Raw genomic sequence first — 27,425 nt, forward strand, 5'->3', positions numbered from 1 at the left:
GGGATTCCCCCAACCCCTCCCTATACCCTCCCCATACTGGATTCCTCCACCTTGTTGCAGTACCACAGTTCAAATTCAGTCAAGCATATACCAAGCCTAGAGTCCGGCATCTTATTGTCCAGATAAGTTCAACAGTTTCTTGGGGAGACCATCTCTGGTCTGAAGGTAGAGATGGCAGAATATCATCCCGATCAATTAAAAGCCCCAGCACAACAACGACAATTTACAACATTATGGAATTAATTGACATGGTAGTGAGTAACCAATATGTTTAAAAAAAATGCAAGTTCTTAACCACATCCTGTGACTATTTCATTGACATTTTGATTTTAGTTTATATACAACTAGCTTCTATACACCTTAAAATGGCTGTCTCGCATCTATTTTCGTTTTAGTATTTAGCAGTTATACCATTGAAGCATAATTGTACTGAATTGGCAGATTTTAAGATAGTCTAAACTAGCTTATAACTCTAGCACGGCATATGTCAACAGTTGAGGTGTAGAACAGTTTTAGGAGCGGTGTGCAGAGAAATCTTCCATTCCCCAGTGAGGAGTATCTAATCCCTGTGTCCTACCTAGTTAGGTTTATGTGAATCCACTCTGACCGTTTCCTGTCTGGTTCTAAGCTTTCCTTGTTTTTCTGTCTATTCTGATTTTGTTTGTTTTTGGGGTGGGGGGCTCTGGAGTGACCCTGATGGTCACTGCAAGATAGGTAAGGACCAGTGAAAGCTCGCTTGCCTAGTCCCGAAGGAAGTTTGCTGTTCTTCAGTGTCTACGGACTGCTCAGGGTTCCAGATGGGGGTGGGTGACCTCAGAGTTCTCGGCCTCCGGAGGCACTCCAATTCCCCGTAGTCTCCTTGGTAGTTGGGATGTAGTCCTTGGTGCCCATACTGGTAGTCCTTCGTGTAGATCCAGGGGACTTGCTTTGTGTGCTCTTAGCTTTTGTACATTTGTTTCTATGATACTGTTATAAAAGATTCTCAAAGGTTGAAATATCTTATTTTCCTGTGATGGTACCTAGAATGATGGTTTGGAGTGAGACTTCGATTAAAATGTTAAATAGGTTTAACTAATTCTAAACACATTGAGGGACAGCAAGAGGAATCACTGCAGAACTCAAAAAGCCAAGCCAGTGTTTAAACAATCCCACGTGGGGAAGTGCACTGCCAGCCTGCTCTGCCAGGTGCCTGCATGCGCACATGCCGGCACTTTCAGGTGTGGCAGAAATGGCAAGCCCACAAGGACCGTTGCTTCCTGTGCAGGTACTATGCATCTAAGGGTTAAAACCATGAAGGACACACTGGCACACACCGCGCTCCCTGCAGAAAAACAGGACACACTATGCCTAATGTCAGCGTTCCCCTAGAAAGATGTAAGAATTTACTTAAACTGATATGTGTGCATATGTTGATACAGTGGGTCAAAAAAATAATCACTCTTTCACAGGTCTTAAAATTTTTACTACATTGTTGTGTCTATGATTTCATTTAAGTTTTTTCAACTAATCTGAATCTCATTTCTATATACAAGGGACTTGAGAACCTTTGAAAAATAAAAATAAGATGCATATCTCAAGGCAAAATGTTTGCAATTCACAAATACCATCTTCATAATATGTATTTCTGAACTTGAGATCTACATATTTCATAAATTTCAAACTTTTGCACCAAAATAAGTTTAATTCTCTCATTGCTTCACCCTCTGCCTTTCAAATAAGCAGAATCTTACAAACAAAAAAAAAAAAAGAAAAGAAAAAACCCTACTGAAAATGAAGTAGTAAGGAAAAAAGACACCTTTTACAAGTCAAAATGTTATTTTCCATTGTGTATTACTTGGTGCTTTTTGACCACTGTATCATGCGCATGTGGTACCTAATGATACATGGTTGAAAAAGAAATCAAGCACAAAATTTCTGACTTTTAAGTTTTTCTAGCTGGTTAACTATAAAGACAAGTATCTTTAAAAAAAAAAAAGCTGACACATGAGACAGGCATAGTTTCCCTGGCAGCAAGACAGCCCTGTTCCACTGTTGTGTACCTGTTTCAATTCCCAGGTCTGGCTCCTGAGTCCAGCTTCTTGGGAGCAATGTATGAGGCCTGAGTGATGAATTCCTGTGCACTGCTCTGGCCTGGCTAAACCCTGGCTATGGAGGGCTGTGGGAAATGGCTATCTACCTGCCTCTCTCAGCCTTTCAGATAATTTCTTTTTCTAAATGCTGACAACTGGTATTTTGGAACACTTTAAAGCAATTTCTAGAGATTTTAGCAACTTGAAAATATTTCAGAATGTTTCAGTAAATTACAGACTTTATCCAGGATTTACAAAGAGTTTCAGAAACTCAACAACAGCACAATAAATACTCTGTGAAGAAATGGGCAAAGGAAAGGAACAGACATTTTTCAGAAGACATTCAAATGGCTAATACACATGTGGGAAAATGCTCAGGCTCCCTAGCTATCATGGAAATACAAATGAAAACCACACTGAGGTTTCACCTAACACCGGTGAGATTGGCTTACGTTCAGAACTCTACTAACACCTGCTACCATGGACGTGGGGAGAAAGATACTCTTCACTGCTGATGGGAATGTAGGATAGTACAACCTCTATGGAACTCAGTATGGAAAGTGCTAAGAGATCCGAGCATTGATCTACCATATGATCCAGCTATCCCACTTTTGGGCATGTATTTAAAGGAAAAGAAATGTGCAAATGAGAAAATGACTTGTACTCCTCTATTCACAGCACTGCAATCTACAATTGCAAAGACATGGAAGCAACCCAGATGATCATCAAAAGAGGAGCAGATAAAGAAAGTGATACAGGAAGGAGTTCAACCTCCGGGCTTGGATGGATGGACCTCTCGGCAGCATGCCAGCTGCTGGGGGCACCTGAGCCAGGTTGGACTCAATGCTTGGGGCCCTAGCCCCAGCCACCGCTACCAATCAGTGGACATATCGGGCTTGTCTGGGCCTGGTAGTTTTTTCCTGCTGGCTGCCCAGCAGAGAGCTCTGGGGTCTTGAGGGGGTGGAATTACTGCCTAGGGACATCCGTGGATAGAGCTACTCTATGTGAGGAATGAACCCTGAGGGCCTCCCAATGACAGGACCACTGTACTTTCAGGTAAGTGAGGGGACTGAGACCTGGTGGTTTGGAGAGGACAGACTGGAAGAGCTGTCTGGGTCAGACTGATGTACCAGCCCACATGGGAATCCTAAGTAGAACTTGTTAGCATGGAACATTGCTGTCCTCCACACACCAGTCCACAAAGCAAGGGCTAGGGGTCTGTCTAGTAGGGCTAGAACCCAGTACCAGATTGAATATCATAATAGGGGACAGGTCACATTAGGCAGGGTCATGCCACTAACACGCAAGAGAATCAGGTCTTTAGATTCTGTGGTGGATGTGTGGGCCAAATCCTACGGAAATAAAAGTCCCACTGGTTAGTTCAAGAGTTGGGGTGATGATGGGCTGAGTTAGGTGTGGCCATGGAACCTGCCAACACTAACAAGTACAGGGGTTGAGAATAGGCTGGGCAAGTCCAAGCTGTAGCACCCACATGTGCATCCTAAAACAGGGGTGTAGGGCGGGCCAGGCCACAATGTTCACCAGCTCATACAAGGCCAAGATGGAGGGGCAGGCTATACCAGGCATGCATGAGCCAGGCCTGGGGATCAGGCAAGCTAGCTCCAATTGTTAGCTAATGTGTGGGTGGATTTTGGAAGGGGGCAGACCAGGCAGGGCCAAGCAAACCTTAGCTCACCAGGAAGTGTGCAAACCAGGCTAGAGCACAGGTCACGCTGGGCTAGGCCATCATACCTACTGGTTTGCATGAGCCAGGGATGACAGCAGATTGAGCAGGGCCCAGTTCCAGTACCCGCCAGCAAGAGCTGGGACTGGGGGCAGGCCAGTTCATATCACCCACTGATAAATCTGAGCGCCAGAACGGAGTGTGGGTCGGGCCGAATTGGGTCACAATCAACCCAGTTCACATGAAGGCCATGACTGGGAGTGGGCTGGGCTAGGCTGTAGCCTCCACCAGTTTTTAGCTGGAATTTGGGATGGGCAGGGCCCGGTCAGGCTACAACACCTATTGGCAAGTGCTGAGGTGAGGCGGGCCATGTCAGACTGGGCCACAGCACTCAACCAGCACCTGTGAGACCAAGTGAGGAGGGGGCAAAGCCGGTAAGGGACTGTGGAGGGCTCCCCTGCTAGACCACCACTCCCACTGGAGAGTATGGGTTGGGATGGAGACAGACCAGGTTGGGCTATGAAACCTGTTGGCCTCGTGTGAGCTGGATTAGGGAAATGCCAGGCTGGGTTGGTTGGGCTCTGCTGCAGCATTAGCTGGCAGATACTGGCACAAGGGGCAAGTTCTGTCAAAATGCAGAACCACTTGGAGAGCGCAAGATCTGAGAGTGGGCCCAGTAAGGAAACAGGGGCCACCTCCCTCTTGGGTTGCCACTCCCACTGGTGAGCATGAGACTCAGGACAAGGGGGGTAGGCTTGGCTAAACAGATGGTGACACCCAGTGGCACCAGTGTGGACTGGGCTGAATTAGGTTTTCAATGACCTACAGGAAAGCTGAATGGGTTGTAGGACAGACTGGACCAGACCAATATGCTGTACATACTGGCAAGCCGGGGGTAGGCCAGGTGGGAGTTATTACAGGTTGTTCCAACGAGGTGGCCACTTCCACTGGCATACTTGAAGGTCCAGTGTGTGGTGGGTAGGATCAGGATGGAGAAGACAGGGCTGGAGACAACTGACCTGGTAATTGCAACTAACAGTATGTGCATAGGCTGATTTGGGTGACTGTGTCAGACCCTGTATTGATATGCACACACAAGAACCAGGTGTGGGATCCGCTCAGATGAAGTTTGTCTATCCTCCTGCCCCACCACACAATGGAATCTCTGGACTCAGAACCCCAACCCTGAAAAGAAGTGCAGGTTGGTCTGACCATGGAGTGCGTGTGTCAGAGCTGGGCCTCCTCAGTGGCTTACATGGGACAGTGAACAGCATATCCAGATGTACATGGAGGATACACAGTACAGTAGAACATGCAGAGGACACCTGGTAACATAACAGGACGGAGGATAGAACGAATTGATCAACTACCCCAGCCAAGAGTTGGCAGTGAATACCTGGGCAAACGGATACTCTAGGCTAGACTATGTTGACTAGTAGATTCTGAAGAGATTTCTTCATGCTTGGAGGGGCAAGATTATCAGTAATTCAGAACTGTTGAACTATCAAAGCCTCTTCAGCAGGACCCTCAGAGCATGCCCCATAGTGGGGACATTGGGGTGGTGTTGGGTGGCTGTCCACCATCCCAGAGTGTAGAGGCATCTGGGAGGCTGGACATGACTTCTCTCCTTCCCCCACATACAGGAAGGAGAAAAAGAATGTGGAAATGGTGGTCTCACCTACCTTTCTGTAGCCCTTGACCAGAATCAACTGTCTAAAACTAATTCATGGGAAAAATAAGAAAAACTTAGTAAACTTAGCACATTTACTCGGGAATATTACTCAGCCATTAAAAAGAATGAAATCTGACCATTTAACAAAATGTCCCAAATTGAGCCCATCATGCTCAGTGAAATAAGCCAATCGCAAAATGACAGATAGATTCTCTGGGGTTAGGGAACCTTCATGCAGAAAAATGAGATCAATAAATATGTAGGTTATCTAGAGGGACTGTGTATCTTCACAAGATAGTCTATCAAAGATGGACGCCCAGTGAAATTGTTGAATATATATTGGCAATAGGCTGCTGGACTCTACCATTGTCAACATAAGCTTAAATAGGATGATGTAATTATAGGGGAAATCCCAGAGCCTATGGAACTGTACCCTAAAATTAATTTTAAAAATTTTACTTGTGAGACAGTGAGCTCCCATCAGCTGGCAGATTCGCCAAGGATCAAAGCTGGAAACACTCGAAGACTCCCACTGACTGGCAAGAACCCAGGTCCAGGAAGCTGCAGTCAGGAGCTGGGGCCTGGACCCAGGGGCCTGGATGAAGGCAGCATTTTCATTGCCAGGCTCAGCATCCCATCCTGCAAACCCATCTTCGTCTACCTGCCATGACACAGTGAAGCACATTTTTTAAACTCAAGCGATTCATTCACATACCTTATTTTTTTCTGAGTTTTCTGCCACTGTCTTCAAATGAGCTGAGAGAAATTTAAGTGTTTCATAATGATGTTCAGGCAAGTCATGAATCTGAAAGATAGCATTTCATGAGCAGTCTTAAATGTTGAATTTCGGTTGTATTTCCAAATATATAAAATAATACCTACTAGTCTTTTTAAGGTTTTCAGGCGGTCAAGAGGATCTTCTTTACGATTGGCTTCAATAAAATCAGCGTATTTATCTGATAACAACAATAACAACACCTTAAATTGATTTGGGAAACTGAGTTTTTATGTTTGTTTTTAATTTGAAGGCGGATTCAAAGAGAAAGAGAACTTCCATCTACTGGTTAACTCCCCAAATGGCTGCAGGAACCCCAGCACTTGGGCCAGCCTCTGCTGCTGTCTAAGGTGCATTAGCAAGGAGCTGGATTGGAATCAGAGTAGCTGGCAATTGAACCAGCACCCATATGGAATGCTGGCACGAAGGGTGGCTTTACCTGCTGAGCCGCAATGTTGGGCCCTGAGGTTTGATTTTAAACCACAACCGGTAGAAGAATACATGGAAGGTTCCCACATGTAAATTTATATTTTGATGTTTTTAATGATCTTCTCAGCTTTATTGCCAAGTGTTAGAAAATTCACTGGAGTTTGTGTTCCCTGATGAGGCCACCCTCTATGCATGCTGCCTTTTTTGCGATTCCCCCACTCCCTTAGATCTATGGAACTCAGTGCTTTAGATAGCTTAACTAAAGCAATGTTTTCATTAAGGGATGCCTTACCAGGCCCCATGTTTTTTGACCAAAACAGTAACACATCATTCACTTGAGTACAAACATGGATTGACTGGATAGTCTTACTTTATACTGAACCTTAGACAATCATTTGGCGGGGGGGGTGGGGGGGGGGGCGGCATTGTAGCACAACAGGCTAAGTCACCATCTGCGACACTGGCATCCCTTACTGGATGGCTGGTTTGAGTCCTGGCTGCTCCACTTCCAGTCTGACTCCAGGGGAAGACAGCAGGTGACAGCCCTGGTTTGTGGGCTGCTGTCACCCAAATGGGAGACCCTAGTCGAGATCATGGCTCCTGGCTTCAGCATGGCCCAGATTTGGCTGTTGATGTCACTGGGGAATAAACTAGCAGATGAAAGATTTCTCTCTCAGTGTGTCTGCCTTTAAAATAAGTGTTAAAAACAACTATTTTACAACAAACAGGAAAGAAAAATCCAAATGATAAATAGTACATAATTAGGCTTTTAGGATAAAGGAGGCCTGAACCAGGTCTTTTTTCTTTAGCTAAAATATTTTCCTTGTATTAATATTCAGTGGTTTCCAACTGCCATGATTTGTGCCATCTCAGTGGGCACTTTCTCCAGGAGCTAACTTACCATTTGTGAAGAGAGGCTCTGGGAGTTTTCTGAAGAAAGATTTTAGTAAACTGCTGATCACGTTCAAGTCTCGCCATTTCTAGATGTGCAAAATAGAATCAGCATTTTTATTGTCAATTCCCATAAAGAGAAGGACGGGCTAAGTTTTCTATTGAAACAGAAATGAACAAACTTACATCATCTTGTATATCAATATCAGCCATTCCCTTGTTGAGCTCTTCCTGCATACTTGAGATGGCTGCATTATTTCCGGGAACTCTATAAATACCTGTATATTCGAGACCTCGTTCTTCAACTAATTTGCAACATATATCAACTATTAATGGAATATACTGTAAAATAAGAAGTAGACACAAAGGCTTATCCTTAGTGAATACTTACATATCAGAGCTAACATAGTCCCTGATCCTCTAAAAAGAAACTTACAAATTGCTATAGGTAATACAGAGAACAGGGAAGGCATAAAACTAGTAGATGATATTTGAGACAGTGGGAAGAGATTGGATAAGTCAAAACAAACCAGAAGATCCCTCGGGGCCCTAACAGTCTGAAGAGGAAAGAGAAGGAAACAGGTCTCAGGATGGCAGAACAGGGTGAGCACAGGTTTAAACAGAAGGATTAGCCGAGGTGAAGCAGCGAACAGCCCAACAGAGTCAAGAAGAGGGGAGGTGCAAAGCCAATCAACACATGGGAGGAAGTTTAACAAGATCACTGGGTACACACTGACACACATAGGCGTCTGCATTAAACTGAACTCCTTGATCTAATCCTTGTTTTCTGGTGTTAAAAGCAGAAATACACGACTGGAACATGAATTCCTACTGACCTCGGACATATTCTTAATGGTTGAATAATTACTCTTTCATGATCAATACAAAACATAGGATGAGATAACTACCCAGGTGCCCCCCTTCTACAGCTGAAGAAACAGCTGCCCGAGTCTCCTACCCGATTTGTGTGAGCTGGTGGGCAGTCATCCAGTCGGACCCCGAAGGTCCCTGTAGCAGCAGGCTTCTTTTCAAATGTCTTCCTCATGATGTGGGGGATGCCTTTTCTCCATGTGCTTTTGTCTTTGGGGGGACTGGTATCATCTTTGGGTTGTTATGCAAAGTAAGATGATGTAATAAAGAAAACACAAACAAGAGTGTTTAAATTACAACTTCACAAATATTTTCTGGGGCCAGAGTCCCGCCATGGCAGGTTAAGCTGCCACTTGCAGCGTAAGAGTCCCATCCTGGAGTGCTGGTTCGAGGCCTGGCTGCTTCACTGCCCAGCCTTCCCTGCTACCGCACCTTGAAGGCAGTGGAGGCAGACCCATTGTGGGAGACTTAGCTGGAGGACCAGGCTCCTGGCTTTTGCCTGGCCCAGCCCCACTGCAGCCATTGTGGCAATTGTAAGAGTGAACCAGAGGTTGGAAATCTTCTAACTCTGCTCTTCAAGTCACTCTTACAGGTTAAGCCACAGTCCTATAACATGCTTCCCCTAATGTGCCTTTCTTAACCGCTATCATTCCATCACTGAGACTTCCTGACCCCTTTAGGATCTGTACCGAGACCTTCTTTTAGAAAATAGAATCAGTGGGTCATGTTGATAGTAATCGTTTTGAATACTGTTTATTCATTTTCATTTAGAAGGGCCCAGTGACAGGGAGAGCAGATCCCCCATCCGCTGGTTCACCCACAGATTCCCATCACAACTGGGCCAAAGGCATGAGCCAGGAGTTCCCGCTGTGTCTCCCATGTGGATGGCAAGGACTTAAGTCCTTAAGCATTCCACTGCTCCCAAGGTAGGGAGCTGATCAGAAGGTGGAGGCTGCAGTTGATCCCAGACACTCCCACATGGGAATATGGGATGCAGTCACCCCACGTGGCAACTTAGCCTGATACATCAAAACACCTGCCACCCCCCTCCCTTAGTGAGACTCTAGCAAAAGGAAAAAGCTGGTTTTTCCTCATGACAGCACCTGGATCTCTGTGCAAATCACGTTAGTACTGTCTCTTATGTAAGGGCTGTATTTTCCTTGCCTTTCTCCTTCACCTTAAAGGGAAGGGCCCCTCACTGGCCAAGGCCAGGCCTATGGCGGCCACGGAGGACATGACGACAGCTTTACAATCCCAGCGTGGCCACCCTTGGGCAACACAGAGCAGGGAACGCCAGTACCTTTACTGAGAAGTTTCCGCTCCGACTCCTCTTTTGGAGAGTGTGGGCTCTGGGTCTTTGGCTCTGATTTAGCACCAAGCAAAGTCTGCCTGAGGCTGAGGCTCTGGCGAGGGGTTTTTGGCAGCTGTTCTGCTTTGCTGTGGAGAGAAGTGCACATTTCTTCCCCATCTCCTCTCCCACATGCAAATGCACTGTGGGGGCAGGCAGGTTGGGATGCTCACCTCATGAGGCTGTTGTATTCTTTGATCCTCCGACTGATGAGATCCCTGTTGGTCACACCTGTGTCCTGCAGAGGTGACAGCAGAAAGTCAGCTCTAACCCCTGTGTGTTCAGTTTGCCATGGCGGTGGCAGGCTTGCTCAGCATTGATGCCATCACCTGTTCCCAGGGTTTCCGAGTCACCACCATGTGACGGAGGTTCCAAGTGCCTCTCTGCCCTTCCCTGACTGCCCAGAGTTTTCTGGATTGTACAAGATCTAGATGAGTACCAGTGAGGAGTAAGAGGCTGATACTTGATTAACTAATGACTGGGAAGACCGAGGACCAGTTTTTTCTTTCATAAATACCAGAAACAATGACCATCATTTAAAAACAAAATACCATTCAGTAACAGTGGAAAAATTCTGACAGAATTTATGAATGGTTTATCAGTAGGCCAGGGACATAATGAGCCAGTTAGTATCATAAACAGCAGAAAAGAAAAGCCTCAACAATTTTTTTAAACGTAGCAGATTAACTTTGATGTTATATGGTAAAACTAGAATTTATCCTAAAATATTCTTTTTTTTTTTCAAATACCCACTGACATATGTCTTCAATTTTTAACTGGTCTCATTTTGACAGTGAATGCCCACTCAGTTGACTAAGAACAACATTAAGTTGACTGTTCTAGTCTGGCAGCTGGGAGTCCTATGGTTAAGATCAACAATGAGACAGCCTGGATTTAAACCCCAGCCCCAACACAGCTACCTGATTTTGGGAAAATTCTACCAGTTTCTGCCTTTTTAGAATACCTCCCAGTACTGACTGACCTTCATGCAGCATGCTGACCACAGTGTCTGACATGTGGTACATTCTTGGTGAATTACTTTCTCAACCATGAAACTGTGTGTATGGAGGGCGGGGGACCTGCCTTAGCACGCTGATGACGGTGGGGGTGTGGCGGCTGACACTGATGGGCTTATCTCACAGGCACTAGGCAATATTCTTGATAAGCATTCCCTCATCCAGTCCTGGAAACAGCCCTGTGTCACTGATGAAGTCATCAAGCACGGAAACAGACTTTTTATTGCCTGCAGGGTGCCTGCAGGTGCTTATTAATCAAGAACACCTTAGAGTTACAATCTATATACTATTCTCCTTGGTTACAGTACAGAACCTCAGGTCGGACTCTCTCTTTCCCATGGGTGGCTGTGGAACAAAGGTTGTATTGATAAGGATCTGGTGTTAATTTTTAACTGCAGATAAGGAAGAGAGCAAGCTACTAAAGGAAAATCACAGGCGTTCTCTCACAGTATGTTTTCATAATTTGAGTCAGAATGAACGGCAATGACTGAGAATCCGACCTGCATAACTTCACAGTCAATGCGGGAGCTGCTCGATACTGTGAACAAGGGAAAAGAACTTCGTCCTTGTTTGTTGGTTCTGACAATGGGACTGGAAAGGGAGAAGAGTGAAAAAAAAAATGCATCAATGTTCGAGAAAAAAATATTCGAACAAAAGCTAAGCTTTGTCAAGAAAAATCTAGCTGTGATTAAGATCTTAATTATATATACTTTAAGAACTACTTTTACGTGCCAGGCGCAGTAGCCTAACAGCTAAAGTCCTCGCCTTAAATGCGCCGGGATCCCATATTAGTGCCAGTTCTAATCCCAGCAGCTCCAGTTCCCATCCAGCTTCCTGCTTAGGGCCTAAAAAAGCAGTCAAGGATGGCCCAAAGCCTTAGGACGCTGCACCTGTGTGGGAGACATGGAGGAGGTTCCTGGCTCCCAACTTCAGATTGGTGCGGCATCGACCACTGTGGCCACTTGGGGAGTGAACCATCGGATGGAAGTTCTCTCTCTCTCTCTTCCTCTCTGTATATCTGACTTTCCAATGAAAATAAACAAACCTTTTATAAAAATTAAAAAAAAAACAACCTACTTTTACTACTGACATTTTGGCTGTGACAGTATCTTGCCAATTTGGAAACAGACTAACTCAGTGTCCCTTAACATTAATTGTTATAAAGAAAAACTGGGGCCAGTGTTGTGGCATAGCAGCTAAAGCTGCACCAGCATCCCACTTGGGTGCCAGTCTGAACCGTGACTATCCCACTTCTCAACCAGTTCTCTGCTAACGTGCCTGAAAAAGCGCTGCAAGATGGTCCAAGTGCTTGGGCTCCAGCAAGAGATCAGCCCAGCTTCAGTTGTTGCAGCCATTCAGGGAGTGAACCAGCAGATGGAATATCTGTCCTGTCTCTCTCTGACTCTGCCTCTCAAATTAACAAGCCTTAAAAGCAAACAAAACCCAAAACAAAGCCTTGCAATGCTTCTTTGGGAGCTTTCTCAGAAACGATTTTTTGGAACCATCAGAGGCTACACTCTTCCACGAGCCAAAGTCATCCATCAGTTCCTGTGTTTACATAGCACTTTGTTCTAAGAAGCTTTTTCACTCTGATATAAACATTATGAGAATCTTGTCTTCCAGGGAATGAAACAGATCTGGAACAATCTGTTCAGGAAGGCACACACAGGAACCCGGCCTGCCCTTGCACAGGTCTGGGCAGCTCATTCCTTACTTCGGCACTCATGACTTTAAGTGAATAGAACAGGGACAGCTGAGTGGACCTTCTGGTCAACTCTTCCGGAAATGACAGCATGTTAGAATTTGCACTGGGACCGCCCTCTTGGGGATGCGGGCATCAGCACCCCCCACCCCAGGCTGACCACGCACCTCCTCGTTGAGGTTGCTGCTGTCCTGGATGGTCTTGATCCAGGCCAGCATGTCGTCCCGGTCCTCCGCCTGGAACAGGCACTCGCAGTCGGGCGTGGTGAGCCGGAACACGTTTTTGCGCTTGGTCTCGCTGTAGGAGATGTCGATGAGGCAGGCGTTCACGCTGATGGGCTGTTCCTCCTCGCACGGAGTCGGCTGCTCTCTCTTGTCTTTGTACAGGTACAGCGAATGGCCCCGCAGCACCACGTACATCTGCTTCCACGGCCGGATGCTCCCGCCGACTCTCTGGAAGACACCCCGTGGCTCCTGACGTTCACCACCTGTCTACCTCCTCGGGACCCTTCATTCACACACGGGCACATCCACCTGGCGCAGCAGGTGTCTGATTTACCTCCAAATGCTTTTCTTAGGAGAGGAAGGGTAGGAATTGTGAAGCACAAGCCAAGTGAATTCATGTAAAAATCAAGGGTGGTAAAGCCCCAACTTAAACCTAACTGGGAAGGTTAAGATGAACAGAGTAATTCAAATAAAGTAAACATTGCAAAATGCATTAAAAATACTAAGGGAATAGGACACAAGGGGAAAAAAGGGCATCAGAAAAACCTTTTGAGTAAGATTAAGGTCTGGGAGCTTGTGGATGATAAAAGGAATTCCCAATTCAAATGTATGAATCAGCAGTTAAAGCTGATCAAAAACATATGGCTAAGCAACAACATCCACACCCAAGGAAGGCTTTCTTAAGAATATTTAGACTCCATGCCTCTTGTGCCAGGCCTGCTGTTCTGATGCCCAGGCTGCCGAACACATGTCCTACCTTGCCCTTGTCGGTGACAAGGGGCCGGAAATGCAGCCACCCTTCCTTGGCAGCGTCACTGAAGACCTCTGAGGAGGAGTCTTTCCTGGATCCTGAGTCTTCTGATGACTTCTGGCTGTCAGTGAGCTGCAGAAAAGGCCAAGAAAACAGGAAAATGTCAGCTTTTGCCTTTGTAAATATTTGCACACCAACGTTCCTTTGCTGTGAAGGTTTCAAGTTCCATGCGAAAAGCCCGGACTTGATCAATTACATTAGAAAAATATCCAGCCGTATTCAAAGTTTGCATTGACTGCCGTCATTTTTAAGACGACATTTGGAAGAGCAGGAGTGTGCTTCCCCTGCTAGTTCCCTCCTTACGTGCCCACAGGAGATGAGGCTGGGCCAGGACAAAGCCAGGGAGAGACGTGGAGGTTACCCACACACTCGCATTATCATCTGACGAGCTTATGTGTGTATCAGCAGGAAGCAAGACAGAAGTGGCGATAGAAACCCAGGCATGGCAAGATGGCATGCAGGTGCTCAAGATGCAGTTTAACCTGCTCCCAGCCCCTTTTGAAAAGCCACTTGAATGAGTGTTTCTCCTACTCTCTTGAGTACACATTTTAATGGCAAAACAACACTGAAGAAAGATGACAGTGCTATTGTGATTTGTTCCATTGAAAGGAAGGGAACAGCAGGATGGAGCAAGAGCTGGCTGAGGAGTAAGTCTGTGGCAGTGGTGGGGGCCAGGCCTCTGCAGAAATGACATTCAGATGAAATCTGGAGAGAAAATCAAAGAGGTGCTACCCACGAAAAGGCAGAGGGAAGAAGTGTGCAGGGAGAACTGACAGTGCATACTGGTCATTACCATTTCACATTCCCGCTGTTCAGCGTGAGTGGCACAGCTCATTATCGAGAGCTCAGGGACTTGAAGGCTGTGCAGGTATGCACAGCAGCCAGGAAGTGACACACCAGTGGCGTGCAATGATGTGATCAGTTCAGGGGTCCCTCTGGCTGCCATGAGAGAAAGGATTCTAAAGGGACAAGCATGAAAAGAGAATGTCACCGTAGCAAGTCAGGTGAGGGATGACGGTGGCTTAAACTAAAGCAGCCGAAGAGAAAACAGCAAAGTGTACAGATGTGGCAAGCAACTAAAGAGGGCGTGGGAAGATCTGATGGGGGGGCAGGAAAAGAAAAACAAGGCACACTCCCCAGTCTGTGGCTTGAGCACAGGGGTGAGAAGAAGTGGGCATAGTGAGACAAGGAAAGCTAAGGGACAGGTGGACTGGGGGCATCTAGGTGTAGTGGCTGTGTATGCCTGAACTGCTCCCTAAGACCCACAGGACGATACCACGTTGGCACCAGGGGCAAGGAGTAGGGGGACAATCACAGCCAGAGGACCAGGAACACCTGCGTGAGATCACCAGGGATATCAGAGAGGGTAAGAAGGCGGGGTAGGAAGGAACAAGCTCTGGGCACCCCCACACTATAGATACTTGCTACAGGCAGATGAGGTGGAGAAGATGGAAGCAGAAAGCATGCCAAGACAGGAGCCCACATAACCACATGTTCCTGGAAGGTGGGAGGCTGGCTGGGAATACTACTGGAAGGCCAAAGAGGTAAAAACCCAAATAACCATTCATTCTGGGAGGTGAAAGTCACTTCCAACCCCAGGGGCATTCTGATGTTTTAGGCTATGAGACAGTGGATGCTATAAGCAATGTTTTCATGGCGTGTTGCTATGAGAGAAGAAATGGCAGGAATCAAATACAGGATGTGGATTCCACGAAGGCAACTGTTTGCTAAGAGGGATCCTCAAGGAGCTCATGGAAAATGATCTTACAAGAAAACGCCACATGGGTTTCAAAAGGGCTTTTTTTCCCCCACAGCAAAAGCAAGCCCCCTTAATCCGGTTTTCCCAGAATTTTCCAAAGTCCCTTCTTACAGAAAGCCTGTGGCCGATGCAGAATGAGGCGAGGGAAGGCACTGGTGAAGGGTGGGACAGTGGTCACAGCGGCACAGGAGTTGGCTTCTACTGCGACCATGTTCCCAGTGTGAGGTAAGGATGAAGGCAGAGTGTGTGGGCACAAATGAGGGTGCGTGACAGTGTGGGGTTGGAGAACAAGGTAACACCTGTGGAACAGTGTCCACTTTTCCAGTAAGGTACAAGGAAAGGGCAGAAGACAGAAACACACACACACAACAAAGGACAGAATAACTACCGAGCAGTTACATAGTTCAGATGAATGAGCCTAGTTTGTGTAATGAACATGTGAAGACATTCCAGGGCCCGGCGGCGTGGCCTAGCAGCTAAAGTCCTCGCCTTGAATGCGCCGGGATCCTATATGGGCGCCGGTTCTAGTCCTGGCAGCTCCACTTCCCATCCAGCTCCCTGCCTGTGGCCTGGGAAAGCAGTCGAGGATGGCCCAAAGCCTTGGGAGCTTGCACCCGCATGGGATACCCGGAAGAAGTTCCTGGCTCCTGGCTTCGGATCGGCATACCATTGGCCGTTGCGCTCACTTGGGGAGTGAATCATCGGACAGAAGATCTTCCTCTCTGTCTCTCCTCCTCTCTGTATATCTGACTTTCCAATAAATAAATAAATCTTAAAAAAAAAAAATAAGACATTATCAAAGAACACTTCATACCTACTTTCCCAAAGTACTGATACTTTCAGGAAAAAAGGTGTAAACTTTAACTATTAAATGTCTAATGGATTAGAAAAAAACTTCTGCAGGAAGAGATACAGTGGATGAAAGTCAACAGAAACATGTCTCATTTCCCTGGCGTTTCAGGACGCTGGCTACCAACCTTGATTCCCTTCAGGCTAGACACGTGCTTAAAGGACCTGTTGGAAAAAAAGTACACAAACATTTGTAATCAAAAACTTCATAAAGATGTAAAAATCTATTATAATTAACCCTTCACTGATGAGCTGACACATAAACTAACCACAGTAGATGCTCTCAGTTCAACATGACAGACAGCTAATTTTGTTTTTCAGTGTTAGGTTTTTTCATATGAAAGGCAGAGACGTAGAGACAGAATGACTGGTTCATTCCCCAAATGCCTGCAACAGATTGGGCTTGATCACCCAAGGGACTCCAACACTTGAGCCTACCGCCTCCCAGGGCATGCATTAGCAGAAAGCCAGAATCAGAAACGCAAACAGTTTTCGAATCCAGGCCCTCAACACAGTGAGCCAGGGTACCAAGGAGCCACTACACTAAAGGCCCACCATCAAACAGTGAAACTCAAATTCAATTATAAAACTTTTCTTGGTTGGCCTAGTAAATTGTAAGATGTTTTGCTTACAGTGTCAGTGTGAGATTTTTTTTTAAAGACCAAAGAAACAACTACTGAGATTCAACCTTAGGCTTCCAGTTACTGTGGTGCAGAGTTTAAGGATCTTCTGTGGCCAGAGGCAGTCGGTGCCAAAGAACAGAGCATCTGCACTCAGCCAGCAGGTGGCGCCCGTGTGTCACAAATGGCACAAGCACCGGGTCACCACCCAACACCTTCCCCTTCAAACACAAGGCTGAATTCAAGAACTTACTAACCTTTGCTACACAAAAGGCTTAGAGCTTCAGAAGACAGGTTCACATCAATTATAGTTTACAAAATCAGTTAACTTATATTAGAGGGCAAAGTTGCTTTTTTTCCTTATTTCAAACTTCATTAATGGAACTTAGAAGAATTTTAAGCTGTGATGCCCGTCTTCTGCAGTATCAACAAATACTGAGCCACAATCCAGACCATGACATGAAGTAAACAACATACAGGGAAGCATGGAATGCACAGCCCAAGCTAAACCACCATGCCTGCTCTGAGAGACCACACAACCCTTGGTCCTTTGCTGGGAGCAATAGGGATAGGCACTGGAGCTCAGGAGGGGGTGGCCAAGGGTCCCAAAAGGAGGCTGTGTGCACCAGCCATAAGGGGGACAAGCAGATGGCTCACAAACCCTATGGCATCAGGGAAATTCCTGCCAGCTTGGTCACCCACCCCAGCCACACCTCACACAAAACCCCCTTGAGTACCTTGTCCAGAAAGAACTGTTTTTTGTTTTGCTTTTTTAAAAAATGTAGTTATTTTTTTTAAAGATTTATTTTTATTATTTTTTCATTGGAAAGGCGAATATACAGAGAGGAGAAGAGACAGAGAGGAAGATCTTCCGTCCAATGATTCACTCCCCAAGCAGCCGCAACGGCCAGTGCTATGCCGATCCGAAGCCAGGAGCCTCTTCCGGGTCTCCCACGTGGGTGCAGGGTTGGGCCGTCCTCGACTGCTTCCCCAGGCCACAGGCAGGGAGCTGGATGGGAAGTGGGGCTGCCGGGATTAGAACCGGCGCCCATATGGGATCCCGGGCGTGCAAGGCGAGGACCTTAACCACTTGCGCCACCATGCCAGGCCCAAAAAATGTAGTTATTTGAAAGGGAGTAACAGAGAGGGAAGGGAGAGAGATCTTGTGTCCACTGGATACCTGAATGCCTGTAAGAGGCAGGTTGGGCCAGACCAAAGCCAGCGAAGTGGAACTTTATTGGGGTTTCCCACATGGGTGGCAGGGCCCCAAGTACTTGGGCTGTTTTCTGTCGCCGCCTTGAATACATTAGCAAGGAGCTGGGTTGAAATTGGAGCAGCTAGGATTCCAACTGGTGTTCCAATATGGATACTGATGTCATGAATGGCAGCTAACGCACTGTACCACAACACTGGCCCCCATGAGTTTTATAGGAATGGAAATAACCATAACTTTCAGAGGTTCTTAAAGATGAGATCATAAAAAAGGACAAACTACTCCTTGACAGAAGGTTCAGTATAAAAGTTATCAACTTTCACTAAATCGATCTGTAACTATGTGTCAATGAAAAATATGAATAAGGATTCAAGAACTAGAAAGCCTGAATTTGAGGTTGAAATAGAACATCAACAAAAATAGCAAGATTCTAAACAAACCAAGTAATGATGGACAATAGCCACCTACTGAAAAGTGATTATGCCACTGCTAGATTTATTGGAAGCTAGTTAACGTGGGCATGAGTCAAACAGCAGAGTCCCAAATGAAACTCAGTAATTGCATAGAATAACACAATACGGAGAACAGGTAAGAAAGGGGACAGTGGCGATAGCTGCTCTGGCGACAAAAGAGATTGGAAAGCAGAGTTGGCTTTCCATCTCACTAATGAGAAACTAGCTCCAAACAAATCAAAGCTGTTGCTATCACAACAACAACATGCAAATTTGAGAAGTGGACATGGAATAATTCTGGACAGGCTTTTTGGTAAAATTAAAAATTCAGTAGCTATGGGAAAAAATTACCAAATACAACTGTAGAAACACGCTGAACAATTTTCCTTGATTTTTTTTTTTTTAACTAGAAAACTTGGCGTGGTAAGTTTAGTCCTAGTGGTTAAAGTCCTCGCCTTGCATGCACTGGGATGCATAGGTTCTAATTCTGGTAACCCCACTTCCCATCCAGCTCCCTGCTTGTGGCCTGGGAAAGCATCCGAGGACGGCCCAAAGCCTTGGGACCATGCACCCATGTGGGAGACCCATGGGAGGCTCCTGGCTTCGGATCAGCTCAGCTCCAGCCGTTGCAACCACTTGGGGAGTGAGTGAGCTATCGGACAGAAGATCTTCCTCTCTATCTCTCCTCCTCTCTGTATATCTGACTTTCCCATAAAAATAAATCTTTTAAAAAAATAGAAAAAAGAAGTTTATTTATTTGAAGGGCTAATGGCAGAAAGAAAGGGATATCTCCCATCTTGGTTTTCCAGAATGGCCATGACAGCTGAGACTGAGCAGGAAGCTGGTGCGCAGAGATGGACTCTGGCCCAGGCCCTCTCACACAGGATGCTGCAGGCAGCCTAAATGGCATCTGAACCCACTGTGGTCGAACACCTGCCCAGAAATGAACACTAGTGAGTGGGAACAAACTTCCAATATTTATCAGAGGACTAATTTTATTTATGTAGAAGCACATAGAAGAAAAATCAGTAGTGAATGGACAGAAAAAAACAAAAAGGCAATTATCCAAAAAGGAATACAAGCATCTGATCTATGAAATGGTACTCAATAGATGACAAGGTTTTGGATCACAACTGTAATATGACACCATTAGGGCCACCAAGAATCGAAGGTAAATGCCACACTGTGCTGGTGAAAGGAATGGAAAGGAACCCGTATGCTGCTGGGAGCAACGTGACCTCATCTGCTCTGTACAGGCAGTGTCTGACAGACACAAATACGAAAAATACACCCGCCCACTCATGGATACAGTCCTGTTTTCAACTGAAATCACACTTATGCTAATTGAAGTATGCACAGATATAGCCAGTGACGTATTAACTGTAGCAGCATAAGAATCTATATGTCTAATAATGGGAGACACAATACTGGTTAAATGTATTATGACCCAACTATTCAATGGGAAATGAAACAATCATGAAACAGAAACTCTAAAATCTGTGCACATACCGTTAAATCACTCACATACTATATATAAGGCATGTGGGTAGATGCATGTGCATATGCGATTCAGTGCCTGGAATCACTCTATAATTATACAAAAGCAAATATATCAGAGAACTGACCAACTGAGCATATCTAATATGCTAATATCATGTCTGCTTATCACTTGATTTTTAAAAATTTGTAAAGCTTAACTGGGTTTGTTATCAAATAACTGATTTTATTTGCATGTACAATTTTACAGTTATAAAATACAAGACAGACATTAGATTCAGCATTTACATGTCAAAGTTATGCTGAATACTCATGCATACACAAAGATTTAACGTACTACACCTGAGACTCACAATTTGGCATCTTCTCTGTAGTCATCCAGGCCCTCGTCGTAGGATTTGGACCTTTCCGTCTTTGAGGTGGGCTGGGCATCCAGGCCAGGGGTCCCGACAGACTCTGTAATTGAAACCCAACACTGAGACATTTGTGGAGTCTGCTCCCAGATTCAGTTTCTGGTGAAGAGACGCTGTCTGCAATTCTCAGTGAGGAACTGAGAGCAAGGTGCTGTTTGCACAGCCGCTCTTTAAACCTACCATGGTCATGTGACAGTTGCCTTCGGATTAAAGGAGCGGAGGTCGTGAGGCTGGGAGGGACAGTTGCAATGGAGGGGACTTGAGAGGTGGAGGCTGAAATTACGGCAGAAGCAGGGATGTGTGCAATGTCATGATCAATGCTCGGGCTGGTGGGCTCATCTGGGGGGAAAAAGGCAAAGAATGCATCACAACAGGAAAGCAATCCCCTCGCCGGCCTTGCTGGTTTAACAATAGCCTACTAGAGCGCCAATGAAGGAAGCATTTGGTCTGCTCTAAAAAAAGATCTACTACATGATCATTATTTCAATAATTCCAAGTAGTTCTGAAAACATGGCCTGTAAAAATGAATTATCCCTTTTGCCAATCAATTAGTACCACATCGAAATGGGAATCAGATAGACAAAATATCAGATGAGTAGTTCCAAAATAGTAGCCATATAATGCAAAAATTCTTCACAATTTTGGTTCCAACTCCAAAAGCAGGGGCACTGACTGAAAAAAGATCTAAAATGCCAAGGTATACCTCAAATATGCCAAATGCTGACGAACTATCAGTCATTATCTTATATTCAAATGTGATAAATACCCTTTTCTTGCATACTACACAAGGAATGGCAGTCACACCATGTTAAATTATCTTAATATGCAGCAGAAGTTCTTTCTTTACAAGTAGCAGCTCATCTTTAACAATGCCATTTTCTCATTATTTCTTTAGGTTAAACCAAATGAAAAAAGTCATCCTAAAAAAAAAAATTCTGGAATCCCCAGGAAAATCTTACTTAAAATAAATTACCGAACATCAGATCAAAGCGTTGACAAAAATAGCATACTGAAGAAACTGCATTTATTAAACTAAGAGGATATAGTAAGGCCTCGATCTGTGGCATAGCTGATAAAGCTGTCACATGTAATGCTGGCCTCCCAAATACTGACAGTGGTTTGAGTGCCATCCGGCTCTGCTAATGTGCCTGGGAAAGCACCAAGTGTCTTGGCCCCTTCATCCACATGGGCCACCTGCATGAAGTTCCTGGCTCCTGGTTTCAGACGCACCCAGCTCAAGCTGTTTCAGCAAGCTGGGGAAGTAATGAGTGGATGGGAGCACTCTCTCTCTTTTACTCTGCCTTTCAAGTAAGTAAATGATTTTTTTTAAAAAGTGACACAGTAAGAAAGACTATAACACACTGCATACTGAAGAAGAAAGATTACAAGGACATTAACATAGTAATGCAGACTTGTAGTCTGTGGTCAGCAAGCGATGGATCTGATCGTGAAGCAGTAAGGCCTGTCACCCTGCATATGAGCCGGCCAGAGATGCCATCACCCGGTTCAAACATCCAACTTTTACCTTAACTGGTACATAAAACAGCATGTACAACATGCTAACACTCCCCTAGGTGTGTTCTGCAGTCTACAAACCCATGGGAAATTCTAAATGAATTTTCTGAGAAGTGTCATTTTCTGTTCTTCCTAGCAAATTCATGTCAGCAGTGTGAGGCGGCCAACACAGAGAGAGGAGGATCAAACGTGTCTGCAAACCAGTGTATCTGAGCACGGGGCTTCAAGAGGAGTGCAATTAGCACTCCTGCACAAAGCAGCGTTGTGATTTATGTCAGCACTGGTATCTAGTCTACCTTCTGTAAAGAACGTACTTTACACAACTAGACTGGCAATAGAAACACTTCTACACCAAATAAAATCCTAGAATCCAACAGTAAAAGAATTGCAGTTAACAATTTCATAACTTACACCCAGTGAAACACTGACAACTGTAATGATTGGACATTTGTAGGTATTTATGTATTGAACTTGGTCTTTAGAGCAGAGTAATATATTTTTTTCCCTTCGAGGTCAGACAGAAAATCCAAATACAAATGTAGTAAGCATAAAAAGATAGTTTTGACGTTAGGCTGTGAAAATTAGACACAGAGGGGCTGATGCTGTCATGCAGTGGGTTAAGCCACTGACTGTGACACTGGCATCCCATAAGGGTGCCAGTTGGAGTCCGAGCTGCTCCATTCCCATCCAGCTCCCTGCCAATGTGTCTGGGAAAGCAGTGGAGAACCATCTAAGTGTTTGAGCCCCTGGCACCCATATGGGAGATGTGGAGGAAGCTCCTGGCCCTTGGCTCACAGCCATTTGGGCGGGGGGGGGGGGGGGGCGGGGCATGTACTAGAGGACACCAGTTCTGTGTCTCCTTCCTGTTCCCCACCAACCCCTTCTCCCAACTCTGACACTCAAATACATAAATCCTTCAAAACATTATATACTGATATTTTTTCTCAGTGTTTTTGCTTCATCTGATTCGCTAAGAATAGAAAATGTCTGAAAAATCTCAGGAGGTGGGTGTCACTCCACCTCTGGGATCACATTAATGGGATATGTTCACACACAGCAACACAGGGACATATACTCTGTCAGGGCCTCCCTTCTGATTATTCCTCTGACTCAAGGGCTGTATGAGGGCACTGCACATAAGTCGTGGCAAATGCACATTCGCTTTTAATTCTATTTCTCCATAGACCTAAGTTCACAACATACCCTCACATGACTGATCCCACCAGAAGCACATGCCATATGCTAACCTTCAGAAATGAGGGGCTATGATGGCATTCTTCTGCTGGGTAGCTCCAAAAAAACCAGTGCTTCATAAAACAAGGGATGCCTTTCACTATGAAGGAGACTTTAATGTGCCTCAAAGAAAAAAAAAAGATCAATTTGGTGAGCAGCTTCATCCTCAATGATTAATAAAATGGTATGTTTCCATTGATTGTATTTATAGGATTACTTAAGTCTCTAGATGACATTTTCACCAACTTTCTCTCTTGGTTGTTCATATACTTCTCAGTAACCGCAGGCAACACTGGCAATGCCACCAGCCCAGGTTAGTAAAAACTCCAGGGTACTCAGACTGCACTGTTCCTACTACGTAAGAAGAAAATGTGAGATTACTGCTTGGTAGGATCTCAGAGGCCTGCAAAAGGGAGCCACAGGTTGTAGCATTTTTTTATGTTTTATAGATATCACAAAAATAATCATTAACTTTCTTCAAAACTATCTATATGATATTTAAGGTCCTAGTTATAAGATTTTACTGTTTGCTCAGCTTGGCCTGAAACCTAGAAGATATGAGCGAAAGGTTGAGAATCTCCACAGTACTTATTGTAACTTGGATATTCAAAGCAATAAAAATTGTGAGTTAGTGAGCCTTTTTTAAAGTTTCAGAGCATCCAATGATAGCGCAATAGACTAACAGCTTCACACAAGGTTCCCTGGAAAAGAAACACTCTGAAACACTGCTCAAGAGATATATATTCTATACAAGTTGGGGGAACTCTTTTCTGAAAGGCTTTTCCACACACTCTGATTGGCTGCCATCTAGAGCCATGCTCCATGACAAGACTGAAGCAGGCAATGCCAGAGTCCCTATCTCCATCACCTGTTAACTGAGGGATCCCCGAAAATTACTGAACTTTTCTACCTTAAATCTCATTGACAACGTGTAAACAATTCTAAGAACATAAATCATAACCCTGTTAGCTGATAATGTGTTGGTGGTGTTGTATAATCATTGTGACCAGAACTTTGTTTTGCTATCTAAGTATCATCTCAAAGTTATCGTTGAACCATTATTTCCACAATTATTTATAGAATGCAGTGTTCTAGACCTGAGGGACATACAAGTAAACCAGATTTAAAACCTTGGCTTAGTTTTACAGAGAAATGTGAGTAAAAAAGAAAAACCACAAACTATATCAAGTGGAAACAAGTGTTAAGATGATACACATGGGTGCTAAAGAGGAAGCAAATGGAGTCCCATGTATATGTGTGGTCCTTTTTTTTGGATAGGCCAGCCGGGAGGTGGTAACACTGGTCAGAGAGCCAGCTGTAGTGAGGGGAGGAACAGCCTTCTGAGTGTCTGTGCCAGATGTCCAGACTGGGAAGGAGCCGGCCAGCCCCGGGGTGGCATGGCCTACAGCAGCAGGGATGTAGCAGAAAGACTTCAAAGGATTCTAAGAGGAGGGCATGAGAGACGTGGACCAGTGCTGGGAGGCTATCCCCGATCAGTCAGGCCATGAGAGGTTTTTGGATTCAGTTCTGGATGGGATGGGAAGGAAAGAGGGAATTCCAGAGGACATGGGAAAAATATCCTATTGGCTGCCACCTGGATAGGCTGGAGGGGATGCTGGGGGCCATGGTCATGACATCAGCCTGCACCTGAAGGGACTTTCTCAAATCCAGGCCAAAGTCATCTAAAAATGAAATGTGCTTTTCTCTCAGTTCAAGTAAGGACTATCAAAATATACATTAGAAAGAGAAGGCACTGTGTACATGAAGCTCTGATTAATGACCCAAGTGGCTAGGCTTGGTTTTTTAGTTCAATGAACCAAACTGGATTGCTGATTCTCTAGGCCCTTGCTGGCAGGAATTTGTTTCATCAAAATTAAAACTGAAAAAAAGAAACACAATTGTACTCAAGTAGCTGTTATCTGAAGCATAATTGATGCTAGGATTGACTTTTAAGCTGGTAAAAAGCTTATGGCTCTAGTTAAAGCATAGCTTACAAAATCCTGAACAGGGATTTTAAAATCCCAGTGCAAGGTTTCTAGACCTGCTGACCTGGAAGGACTTTCTGGATGTTTCTTGGTCACTGTGTGGGCTGATGCCAACCCGTCGACGCCGGCCCTGGGTGAACTACCCACCTATGAACGGGATGGATGCCAAGGAGTCCCCGGGCGGACTGGCGCTGGAGGCCTTCCTTTCCTCCAGCCTCTTGATGTTGACCTCTCGGCGGGCGTCGTTGGGCAGCCAGCAGGTGGTGTCAGAGCCCGTCTCCTGGTCGTTCACTGCCAGGATGTAAGACTGGTGCCTCAGAGGCTGTGGCGTTTGGCGACCAGATGGAGGTTTTTCTCGCAGGACGACCGTCTCTTTCGTGTCTACAGTGTGCGACTGCTGGGTTTCAGCCTCTTGTATGTTTAGGTCTGCATCCCTCGGACTGACGGGCGATTGCACGTTGGCAGTGGTGGAGTTCTCGCTCTCCCGCGCAGCGGGCTTGGCAGGAGCTCCGGAGAAAGAGGGGGGTTTCGCAGGGTCCACCTGGTGTTCGGGGCCACTGCCAGCTCTGAACCATGGCTGCTGACTGAGCACACTGTTTTGATGCAGGTGATTTACCGGTCTGTGGTCCTTGACGGAAACCAATGAGTTCTGGCTGAAAGATGGTCTCGTGGCGTGCACGGAGGGCGCTTTCAGAGAGTTGCTTCGGACTTTCACAAGAGGTGATCGGTCTTGGGAGACACCCCGGGGCAGGGACACTCCACAAGCAGCGGGAACATTTCTGCTTGACTGTAGCGTTTTCAGATCGGAGGGGGTCTTTTTAAACTGTGCCACAGCTCCCATTCCCCGACCAGTCACTCGCCTATTATCCACACTAAGCACACCCGGGGCCACGGAGAAATTCGAACTCCGGAAAGTTTTATGAATTTCTTGCTGCCTTGTTCTTTCATAAATGCCTCGCCTGTCATCCTGCTCTGTAAACCCGCTCCACTTGTACGTCTGCTTCCGCTCCCCATTGGAATCGGGTGTTTGACCCTCAGAACCAGCATTCTCTGCACTTTGGCCCTGTCCCTCCAGGTAATCCCAGGACCGAGTTCTGTGGTTACTAAAACTAACAGGGGGAGAGGTCAGCGCTCCTTGAGATGCACTCCGTGGACAATACTTCATTAGCAAAGAATCTTCCAGTCTTTCCTGGGACACGCTGCGCTGCCGGACCTGGACGGACTGGGGCACCCGGTCATGAGAAGTGCTGCGACGTCGTACCTGCGAGCTAGTGCGGCTGGGTACCTGGCTATAGTCGGCCGTGCTCTGAGATGCAGCTCTCAGACTATCCAATCTTTCTTGAATCGTCCGACAACCTATGTGCAATCTTCTGTTATCGATATACTCTTTGTAAGTCTTATAGTTTTTCCAGTCTATGTGCTGATGGGAATTGGGGGAACAGTGACTAACAGACACCGATGGGGAGTCTACCATGTGAGACCTGTCGCTTGCGATACCTTCTGAATGGCCACTGTAATTGCCAGATTTAAGTAGAATTCTGGAAGGTTCCAATGACCTGGAGCCTGCAGAATGATGAATTACACGGGCAGTGGGAATTGGAGATGGTGGAGATGTGGTTCTTGATACTGTTTTTAGAGAGGTCTGCTCATTTATGCCATACCTCACTTCTTCAGTTCTATGAGAAGGACCTGTGTGGTTACTTCTATTGGAGAGCAAATCTACAACCTTCTCAGAAGGCACAATAACAGTCCTTACACTTTCATTGCAAACACACACTGCTGTGTTGGATTTTGCAACGTCTGTTGGTGACGGAGGCACTTGTATTTCCATTCTGTAGGCCCGCGCAGGTTGCGTCAGTACTGGGGTAGTGCTTTGTGGCTTGCTCAGCGAGGAGTCCGGAGGAGATGCTTCGACCGGCTGTGCCACGGCTGAAGGTGCAGAAGGCAACCAGGGATAGCAGACGGGGGGAGGCTCTGGGATGTTGCGGGCATTGCCACTGAAAGCTTCATTGCCTTTCAGGTAGGCATCTTGAGAATATGCCTGGATGGAAATCAGAGGGGAGTATCATTGGGAATTCATGGAGGGGTCAACAGTTTCTATTTTGGCAGTGTACTGTACTTTTGGCCCACCCTGTTTCTGAATCGCATTCACTATGGCATGCACACACAACAGAAGGGCAGTCAGCAAATCTGGAAAACAGCTAGTCTTTTCCACAAATTATCATCACTTATTTTCGCAAAAGATGTGAAACACATCAGCTATTTCCCCCACCAGTGAAGCACAGCCACATTGAATCTAAATTTCTCCCCATCCAAATTTCCCCGTTTCTTAGTAGTTGGTATGACAAATGGCTGTCTTATACAGGCCAGCAAAAAAACAAAACAAAATAAAAAAATC

The 27,425-nt window shown here is 45.6% G+C and overlaps 1 protein-coding gene across 1 annotated transcript in view; it reads right to left on the reverse strand.

The window, feature by feature from the left end:
- ARHGAP21 (Rho GTPase activating protein 21) overlaps nucleotides 1–27,425 on the reverse strand; it is a 125,773-nt gene that overhangs the window by 8,766 nt on the left and 89,582 nt on the right. Inside the window, exons 9-21 of the mRNA XM_040992614.1 lie at nucleotides 25,175–27,068; nucleotides 20,475–20,633; nucleotides 20,235–20,337; nucleotides 16,228–16,264; nucleotides 13,438–13,563; nucleotides 12,624–12,908; nucleotides 9,912–9,976; nucleotides 9,691–9,827; nucleotides 8,479–8,621; nucleotides 7,707–7,862; nucleotides 7,531–7,609; nucleotides 6,308–6,381; nucleotides 6,141–6,230 (exon numbers count right to left, since the gene is read on the reverse strand). Coding sequence (XP_040848548.1) covers nucleotides 6,141–6,230; nucleotides 6,308–6,381; nucleotides 7,531–7,609; nucleotides 7,707–7,862; nucleotides 8,479–8,621; nucleotides 9,691–9,827; nucleotides 9,912–9,976; nucleotides 12,624–12,908; nucleotides 13,438–13,563; nucleotides 16,228–16,264; nucleotides 20,235–20,337; nucleotides 20,475–20,633; nucleotides 25,175–27,068 — 3,348 coding nt within the window. The remainder of the gene's footprint in view (nucleotides 1–6,140; nucleotides 6,231–6,307; nucleotides 6,382–7,530; nucleotides 7,610–7,706; nucleotides 7,863–8,478; nucleotides 8,622–9,690; nucleotides 9,828–9,911; nucleotides 9,977–12,623; nucleotides 12,909–13,437; nucleotides 13,564–16,227; nucleotides 16,265–20,234; nucleotides 20,338–20,474; nucleotides 20,634–25,174; nucleotides 27,069–27,425) is intronic.

This window comes from Ochotona curzoniae, unplaced genomic scaffold (assembly GCF_017591425.1).
Source record: "Ochotona curzoniae isolate NIBS_2020 unplaced genomic scaffold, NIBS_Ocur_1.0 contig_78, whole genome shotgun sequence".
In the NCBI taxonomy this organism is placed as follows: Eukaryota; Metazoa; Chordata; class Mammalia; order Lagomorpha; family Ochotonidae; genus Ochotona; species Ochotona curzoniae.